The sequence below is a fragment of the Anneissia japonica genome, unplaced genomic scaffold, assembly GCF_011630105.1.
Source record: "Anneissia japonica isolate Jap-2015-1 unplaced genomic scaffold, ASM1163010v1 scaffold2069_len581484_cov189, whole genome shotgun sequence".
NCBI classification, from domain to species: domain Eukaryota; kingdom Metazoa; phylum Echinodermata; class Crinoidea; order Comatulida; family Comatulidae; genus Anneissia; species Anneissia japonica.
In genome coordinates, this window is record NW_022741553.1 from 529,235 (window position 1) to 539,699 (window position 10,465).

General features: G+C 35.4%; 1 protein-coding gene across 1 annotated transcript in view; it reads left to right on the top strand.

Moving 5' to 3' along the window:
- The first annotated feature begins 8,538 nt into the window (after positions 1-8,538).
- LOC117118770 overlaps positions 8,539-10,465 on the top strand; it is a 23,326-nt gene continuing 21,399 nt past the window's right edge. Inside the window, exons 1-2 of the mRNA XM_033263470.1 lie at positions 8,539-8,590; positions 8,818-8,941. Coding sequence (XP_033119361.1) covers positions 8,539-8,590; positions 8,818-8,941 — 176 coding nt within the window. The remainder of the gene's footprint in view (positions 8,591-8,817; positions 8,942-10,465) is intronic.

Sequence of the window (10,465 nt, forward strand, 5' to 3'; positions counted from 1 at the left end):
CTTTTGTGTTTTGTTTATCATTATTATTTTTTTGTTGATGTTTATTATTATTGTTATTATGATTGTTTTATCATTATTAATAATATTATTATTATTATTTTTTTTTTTTTCCCAGGACCACAATGAAAAACATTTCTTTAAAATGATTGTGTCATCCTGGCTAAAGATATTAGTAAATAAATAAACATATTGATAGGACTATACTGGTCAGACACGAATGTGTCAATAAATGAAATTGAATTGAATGAAACAAAAAAAATTAAGATCATAGAAATTACATTAAATATGTGTATATAGAATGTTATAGAATTCTATAGAAACTAGTTCCTCTATAAAACAATTTTATAGAATATACTAATTTCTATAGAAATTGATTAATCTCTACAGAAGGTCTATAAAGTTCTACAGATTTTTTCTGTAAGGGTAGGGCCAGGCCCTAGGTAGGCCTATGCCTAGTCCTAGGGCCTAGGCCCTAGTAGTAGTACAGTAAGCTAATTAGGCCTAGTCTCTAGGCCTAAGTCGCTTTAACTTTACCGAAGATAACTAGAGCCTATAAGTAATATTTGGAAATTAAAAAAGGATATATTATAGCCATATACGTTCTTGTGCAATGAAAACTTACTGAACTCACCGTTCCTTTTGTTTTCCAAGATAAAGAACCGACGTAAACGAACTTTACATGTGCCCTCCTCTTCCATACCACTGCGTGCGCCTGTCCGCGCGCCTCAACGTCGACACACTACGCATGCGTGTGTCATAATTCTTCATAAACTGAGATGTCACGTGATCGTAAGCGTGCCAAATAAATGGATTTCACTTTAATTTTACGTTAGGGAACGTATTAATAACAATGTTTAAAAATATATAATTGTCAAGGAATTCCAAAATATTTGACACGATCAAGGTGGAATAGGCTTCCTTTACGCCAATTTAATACTGTAGGTGAAATATTATGACATTAACAGAATAATGTCAGCGTTTAATTCACAATATCATCGTTGTTACAAAAATACACCGTTATACGTATGCCTAGGCCTAGTAGACCTACTTTTTATTTAAAGTTTTGAAATTGTAAAATTACGCTTAGCATTACGAGCTCCGATGTTAATTTACTTAATGTTGATTCTGACCTGTTAAACTACGGATAACAGTGATATGACGGCGTAAAATTAACCAGAAAACACATTAAATTTACGAATTCACCGTACATTTACATAGCAATTCCTTTTCTTTATTAATACTGTACAATACTTAACGGTTTAGGTAGGTAAATTTACACCAATTTATAGTTTAAATTTCGAGCTCTGACGTTAAAACACAATGGCGATTTTAACCTGTAGAAAAACGATATGATACCGGTAATTTAGGCTACAACAAATCAACAACCTATCGTATTCTTATTATACAAGATACCGTTAAAATACAATTTTGCTGTAGTTACGTTATTTTTACAGTAAATTGGATTTCAGTAAACGTAAAATAACAGACATTTTTTTTACTGAGAGTAGGATTATAACGGCGAACGTAAAATTACTGAAAAATGTTAATTTTACCCCCGAAGATGAACCGTTATTTAACATCGCGTGTGAGTTCACAGTCTCATCATTGTTATACAAAAATACCGTTAAAATTCATAGTACTTGTTAAAACAACATTTTGTACTGTAAAATTACGCCAGTTTATAAATGAACATTACGAACTCCAACGTTAATTAACGTAAATATTGATTTTACCTGTTAAATTACGGAAAACAGTAATATGACGACGTAAAATTAACCAGCAAACACATTAAATTTACGAATTCATCATATATTTACATAGCAATTCCTTTTCTTTATTACTGTACAATAGTTAACGGTTAAGGTAGGTAAATTTATACCAATTTATAGTTTAAATTTCGAGCTCTGACGTAAAAACACAATGGCGATTTTAACCTGTAGAAAAACGATACGATACCGGTAATTTAGGCTACAACAAATCAACAACATCGTATTTTTATTATACAAGATACCGTTAAAATACAATTTTACGGTAGTTAATGTTATTTTCACAGTAAATTGGATTTCAGTAAACGTAAAATAACAGACACTTTTTACTGATAGTAGGATTACAACGGCGAACGTAAAATTACTGAAAAATGTTAATTTTACCCGCGAAGATGAACCGATATTTAACATCGCAAAGTGTGAGTTCACAGTCTCATCATTGTTATACAAAAATACCGTTAAAATTCATAGTACTTGTTAAAACAATATTTTGTACTGTAAAATTACGCCAGTTTATAAATGAACATTACGAACTCCAACGTTAATTAACTTAAATGTTGATTTTGACCTGTTAAATTACGGAAACAGTAATATGACGACGTAATTTAACCGCCAAACACATTGAATTTACGAATTCACCGTATATTTACATAAAAATTCTGTCGAAATACACGGACGATTTTTAACCTGTAGAAAAACGATATGATACCGGAAATTTACAACAAAACACCAATCTATCGTATTATTATATGAAAAATACCGTAAAAATACAATCACACCGTAGTGACCCTTATTTTTACAGTAAATTTAATTACGGTAAACGTAAAATTACTGACATTTTTTACAGTGTAGGTTGATCCATTTTTGAGCTTAGGAACTCAATGGATTGATTTAAGTCCTCCTCTAGCTTCTTCATTTGAGTAAAAATGGTATTCAACGTAGCGTTTCACTTTACATTGAAACTCCGAATTGACAGTTTGCACTCGTAGCTGCTTTCACCAATGTGAATGTTGTTAAACGTGTTCCAGACACTTAGATATTTAAACACCTTTGAGTTACAGATACTTTTATTGTTAATAGTCATAAAGCTTTCTGGGTATTGGCCATCTTTAGTTTCATCCCAGTTCCAGATCATGTTTCTGTTTTGAAATGATTTATTTCTAATCCAAATTCACTAAAAATTCTGTGAAGTATCTTCAATATCTGGTTTAATTCATCCGATGACCAGCTACTTACACTTAAGTCGACGGCATATCCCCCGTCAATAAAATTGTAGAATCCTTTAGATGTATATGCTGCTCTTTGTGTTCGATTTGTTGCCTCGTTAGGTATTAAATATGGAATTGAAAGAGTAATATCTGCCTTATCGCATCTGTCTTTAAATATCCTCAACGTATAGTCCATGTATAGATTGAACAGATTAGGACCTTCGTTGCCACCTTGTCTTACTCCGGCAGTTGTTTCGAAAGAATCCGTTATTGGGTCTTCATTTGCTAAGTAAGCTGATGTGGAATTGTACATTTTCAAGGATGTCAATATTTTCGGTTGTCTGGTCGTTTGGTATCCTGTTTCTAATTGATTGGAAGTGGAATGAGCGGTTTACGTGGTCGAAAGCTGCAGTGAGATCTATATAGCAGGTATATAATTTCCTGTTTGAGCGATGTGCTACCTCCTGAAGTTGTTTTAGTACGAAAATTCCATCGTTACACCCAGAGCCAAATTGTGTAGCCAGGAGCTTGATTTTCATAAAAGATAGAAAGCCTACTAAGTATTATGTTCATACTTACCTTTGTGAGAATTGGTCCAACGGAGATACCTCTATACTGTTTTGCATCGAGTGCGCTTTCCTTTTTCATCCAGAGTGGTGTTTTGCTTTCTCCCCATCGACTTGGTATTTCTTTCATTTCCCATATTTTCCGGAGGTATGTTTCAAGACGTTCACAATATTCTTGTGATTCTATGGCACTTTTTAGGATATCTCCTTCAATATCGAGAGAAGTTTTTTCCGTTATTCAGACTGTTTATAGCAATTTTAATTTTGGGTAGTGTAGGAGGTAAACTGTTAATATAATTTACGTGGTTCTGCAGCTGTGTGATCCACTCTGGTGGGTTTTTGATATCGTCTGGCATTGTCAGGTGTAAATGGTCTGGGTTAAAGTGTTCTTAAAAATGTTTTGCGAGACCTGGACATACATTATTTCGGGGTTTGGTATTGATAAATTTCCCATGCGTGTTTGCATTGCGCCATAGTTTTGTGACATGGCTATATGCTGTCTTGCTTCATTGAGTTTATGTCCCTCCTCAATTTTAGCATTCTGGTTTTTTTTTTAAATTTCTTTGGTTGCTTGTTTTATTTGCTTGTTTATTTCTTTGAGTTTAATTTTGTTATTTTCATTTTTCTGACACCTTAATGCTTTTCGTTGTTTGATAAGTGACTCATACCTTTCATCTATCAGGTAGGAAGGAATTGTGTGTCTGGGTTTCTTAATTATTGGTAGTTTGTCTTTAATTTGTTGTAACGTATGGATTAAAGTATCGTGTTGCTCATTTACGTTTGTGTCTTTGATGTTGTTGTTTACGAAAGACTGCTTTATTATCTCCTGTGCTTCTTGTTTAAATCTATCGTTGTGCAGATAGCCAAATTCAACTTTGCGTCGACCTTCCTTTTTCTTTTTCTGTGACCATCTTGCAGGTTTATTAGATGGCGTGGCGAGCTTGGTTACGAGAAGTCTGTGGTCTGAATAGAAATATGAGTTTTTAACCCTCACATTTTTAACAAACTGTCGGAGCCAAGACTCGGAGATGCTGAAATTATACACCTTCTTGGTTCTACCATCCGCGCTGTGCCATGTAATTCGCTGTGCCTCTTTGTGCTGAAACCAGGTGTTTAATATTGAAAGGTTGTTTTTCTTGAAAAAGTCGAGGAAAATCCGTCCGTTTTCGTTACATGTTTCATCTTCTGAAGCTTTGTAGTTTCGGCCACTAAATGAAGACGGTCTGCAGCAGATGGAGGAGGTTGCGTTAAAATCACCTTGAATGATTAATTTTCGGTTCTTTTCCACCTTGCAGATGTTATTAAGCTCTCTATAGAATTTTTGTTTGGTAGATAGTGGTTTGTCTTCCGCTGGTGCATATGCCGATATTAACCTTATCTTACACCCTTGGACCTTGATATCAGCAACCATCAGCCGTGGAGATATATGCATAATACCATCAATATGAATGTACAAACATTTTTTAATGGCAATCCCAACTCCCATTATAATCGCTTTATTTTCATGCCTGTCCAAGTCCAATATACGTTGTAACCAAGATGAGTAACCGAACCCTCATTTAGTCGTCTCATCTCTTGTATACAAACTACATCAAGGTTGGTCTTTTTGCTTTCCTTTATCAGATTATCTAACCTTAAGTCGTCTGAACAAGACTGAATGTTTATTTGACCTAAATTCCACTTCAAAAAGTTGCTGCTCCCACACAGCACTTTTTTCTATTATTAGGAATATTATTCAGTTTTATGTTGGCATGCAAATTAGGTATGAAGACGTTAGTCTTGTTTAATTGATGTGGGGGCCGAATACACCTTTCCATATCATTAGAAGAGAAAATATCACGAAGATGTTGTGATCGAAAAGGTGTTGATTTCGATCTAGGTTCATGTGTTACTTTAGCATGTAACACTTGCTTGTTTTTCTCAAAGGATCTAGAATTAGAAATAACTTGTTTGATAACTGCTGTGATACTTCATTGAAGCTTCATCGTTCTGTTGTTTTGCCTACGTTATCATACTGCTGTGAAATAATGGCCCCTAATGTGTAATGATAGAATTTTACAGCTTTGCAATAAGGTACCGGGTGAAGCCCTCATATTATATATAGGCCTATGTAAAACAATTTTCGGAGCTAAAAACGAGAGCCACTAATAATGCTGTACGAGGTCAATCCTATTTTACTTCACATGCTAAAACTTTCAGTTAAATACCTTTATGCGATAATAGGCGCTTATCCACGCAATCCAATGATCGCGTGTCTACCTGGTCTACGGGTATAAATAGGCCTATAGGCCTACATTTGGTAGTCTCCAACGGTCACAAAAAATGCAAACTCCATGGGCACATTTATTATCAATAATCTCGAGCCATTGATAAACAGTGGTATAAAAAAAAACATACAAAAACAACCTAAATTAAAAACTTATTGCAAATTCAAACACGTTTACAGGCTTGAAACATACCTATTATCTTTTAAATAATCAATACGATCTCCCCTGAAAACTTCGAATATCCTCACACTCGCTGGAAATTGAAAGAAAGACACGCTTCTCTCTCACAAATCCACCCGAACTTAGACGGTGCCGTCTCTGTAACTCAGTTGATGTTGAAGAGAGTCACATTTTTTTTTTATTAAATTGCAATTACTATGATTATCTTCATTTCAAGTTTATACATAGTTGAAAATACGCCATGCGTTTTGATCGAACATCCCCTAAATGTTTCAACATTATGAGCACTTCTGATTACGATGTTATTTTACCATTATCAACCTTTGTTGAAGAAGCTTTCCTTTAAAAAAAAAGCTATTGGTTTATAATTTTGTCTGACTTAATCGAACGTTTTGTGATGTATGTTGCTTGTGTTTTGCTTGTATGTTGCTTGTTCCTTTGTTTATATGACCATCTGTTTTGTGCAGTTTATGTCAATAAAAGAATTGAATTTATTCTTTATTCTTTATTCTCAACCAACAGTGTAAAACACCAATAATAGGTTGAAATAAAATTTTCAGTAAACAGAGCATAAATATATACAATACAAATTAAAAAAGGAGTTCATTAATAATACTTTTAAATTGCGAGTAATTACAGTTAAAAATATCCAAAAAATTATTCTTTAAAAGACAAGCGTTATAAGCTGACGAAATTCTACGGAAAATACCATTTTTACAAACATTTACGCGAGGATATTTAACATGAAGAAAAGGTTTATAACGAAGATTACGAACAGATACATTAAAATGAAACATAGATACAAGATTACATTTAAACTTAGAGTTAAGACATTTGTACAAAAAGTATAAATCCTGTCTTGCTCTCCTAGACGTCGGAGAAATGATAGGAGGCCTATTGGCTGCTGGGCCGATGAAGCGCAAGAATGTTCTATGGATTCGATCTATTCTGGAAACTTGGGAAGCAGAGAGAGAGTTATATATAACTGAACAAAAATCGAGTGATGGTTGGACAAGAGATAAGTAAAGTGCACTTTTTGTGTGTGGGGAGAACTGAATGCAATTGCGCCACATTAGCCCAAGTAATCGATTGGCCTTTTAACAATGTGGTCAACATGTGAAATAAATGTCAGTTTACGGTCAATAAAAATGCCGAGGTCACGATAGGAATTTACACTTTTAAGGACCTCACCTTGAACATAGTAAGCAAAAGTAATAGGTGTATTCTTAAGAGAGCAAGACAGGACTTTGCATTTATCGGACTTCAGGGACATTTTCCAGTCGGAAACCCACTTGCCTGGAGCGCAATGAGTTCTCAATGGTGGTAATGATTTTATATATCTTGAGGTCATCAGCGAACATAAGACAGCTGGAATTTTGGAAAATATTAGGTATTTCATTAACAAAGATGTTGAACAGAAGGGGGGCTAGAATGGAGCTTTGAGGAACTCCTGAGAGGACTGGGAGAGGGGCACCTTCAAATACTACTCTCTGGAACCTATCGCTCAAGTAACTTTTAAACCAGGAAAGTAAGTTACCGCTAATGCCAAATTGATGCAGTTTTAATAATAATAACTTATGGGACAGTTTATCAAACGCTTTACTGAAATCAGTGTAAATTATGTCACATTGATTTTTAGTTTCGATGGCCTCATATACGGTAGACAGAAGTGTAGCAAGATTTGTATCACAAGATCTACCGGCCATGAAGCCATGTTGTTCTTGAGAGATAATAGGTGGAACATGGGATAAAAGTTGAGCGTTAATAAGCCTTTCAAGAATTTTAGAGATGGTTGGAAGTAAGGAGATAGGTCTATAATTTTGGACTATTAATTTTGAGCCATTTTTATGTATTGGGACGACATTTGCGGTCTTCCATATGTCGGGAAAAGTGCCAGATGTAATGGAAAGTTTAAAAATATTGGTAATGGGTAAGGATAAAGTGGAAGAACAAAATTTAAGAATATGATTGCTGATAGGGTAATTTCCAGCTGCCTTATCCACGCTGATTGACCTCAGAAGATATTCAACGTCATGTTGTTGAAAAATGACAGTATTGATGACATCAACATTGAGCCCAGGCAGATCCAGGTGCTCCGCAATAGCAGAGTCCCTGAAGTCCGAGAAAGCTGAAACAAAAAAGTTATTAAATAATGTGGCTTTTGTCTGCGGGCTGTCAGCAACATTATCCCCATCAGATATAGTTATTGCATTTGGCGTAGTTTTCAATTTGCACTTTATCCAAGTCCAAAATCGCTTGGGATTTGTGACAAGGTCAGAAGAAATTGTAAATTATGTCACATTGATTTTTAGTTTCGATGGCCTCATATACGGTAGACAGAAGTGTAGCAAGATTTGTATCACAAGATCTACCGGGCATGAAGCCATGTTGTCCTTGAGAGATAATAGGTGAAACATGGGATAAAAGTTGAGCGTTAATAAGCCTTTCAAGAATTTTAGAGATGGTTGAGAGTAGGGAGATAGGTCTATAATTTTGGACTATTAATTTTGAGCCATTTTTATATATTGGGACGACATTTGCGGTCTTCCATATGTCGGGAAAAGTGCCAGATGTAATGGAAAGTTTAAAAATATTGGTAATGGGTAAGGATAAAGTGGAAGAACAAAATTTAGGAATATGATTGCTGATAGGGTCATTTCCAGCTGCCTTATCCACGCTGATTGACCTCAGAAGATATTCAACGTCATGACAGTATTGATGACATCAACATTGAGCCCAGGCAGATCCAGGTGCTCCGCAATAGCGGAGTCCCTGAAGTCCGAGAAAGCTGAAACAAAAAAGTTATTAAATAATTTGGCTTTTGTCTGAGGGCTGTCGGCGACATTATCCCCATCAGATATAGTTATTGCATTTGGCGTAGTTTTCCGTTTGCACTTTATCCAAGTCCAAAATCGCTTAGGATTTGTGACAAGGTCAGAAGAAATACAATTAAGGTAAGCCTTATACTTGAGGTTTAATAATCTTTTGAAATTAGTACGGGCCACACAAAAATTTTGACGAGAAATGATCGACGGAAATTGTTTCCAAACACGATGATAATGTTCTTTAGACTTTAAGGATTTCACAAGCTCGGCATCAAACCATTTAGGACTTCTTTTACGAATTTTAATGGTGGGGACAAGGACCCTAACAGCCGCATCAACAAGGTCATAAAACATTCCAACACGTTCATTAATATCAGATGTGAAATCAAGAATATGCCACGGAATTTTTTCAAATGTGTTATTCAAATCACCAAAATTGGCTCGTCTATAATTATAAAGGTATCCAGATTTGTTATTATTAATTAAATGTATATTTACAAATTGAAGTGAGGTTGAAATAGAGTTATGATCGGAATTAAAGATATTCTGGCCTGCAGTAATATCAGAGATAATATTATTATTATTGCACAGTACAAGGTCTAGAATTTTACTGTTACATGTTGCAAATTTATTGCACTGAAAGATATTGTGACCATGTATTATAGAATCCATAAAAAGTTCTGAGAAGGAGTTTGAAGGTACTGAATAAGTACCATTGTCGTTCCAAGTGATATCTGGTACCGGTAGGTTAAAGTCTCCTATAAACAGCAGGTTATGATCCGGATAATGTTCAATGGCTGTGTCAAGTGCGGTAATCAAATTATTAATGGATTCTCTGCCAGAATTGGGGGGTCTGTAATAAATAGCAGCTATGATCCGTTGATTTCTGGATACTGTGATTTCTACCCAGATGAGTTCGTTGCTATCATCTTCGAGGTCTTCGATTTTGCGACTTTTTATTTTATTTGATATATAGATGGCAACTCCCCTCCTCTGCGATTTCCTGGTCTGTCACGTCTATATAGATTAAAGTTTGGTATTTCTAATTCTAAATCGGTAACGAATTCCTTCAGCCAGGTCTCAGTAAAAGGCTGCTATATCGTATGTTCCGTTTAACATATGTGCGGTCATGTCGGAGTGAAGAGTTTCAAATTTATTTTTCAGGCTACGAACATTTTGGTAGTAGACATTAAGTTGTTGAGGTGGATGCCTAGCTAACGGGTGTATATCTATTGTGACTGGGGGGTTAGCTGGACCGGGACCTGGGTTAAGTTCGACATCGCCATATTTGGTAACCGATGGTTGGAATGTGGCCGTGGTTGCATAGTGAGGGTTGTACAAAAGCGGCTTACCTCTCGTGCTACGTGATTTCTTTGCTGCTACAAGAGTATTGCGAATTATAAACGGTGACTTTGCGTAAAAAAGCAAGTCTAGGCCTAACATACCTAGGCCCAATCCATCGGTGTTATCTTGATCCCTACTATAGCATGCATCGGCTTCCAGCCCTGTCTGAAACTGGTAAGTTCTGCTTGGTTGCACCTGATAGGGGGCTAGAGTAAGATCCAATTTTGACGTACTTTTAGACAACTTACTAGTTGAAATATTGCACAAAACGTTGTAGTAAGTGATATTAACTGGGTAGCTGCAGAAGGT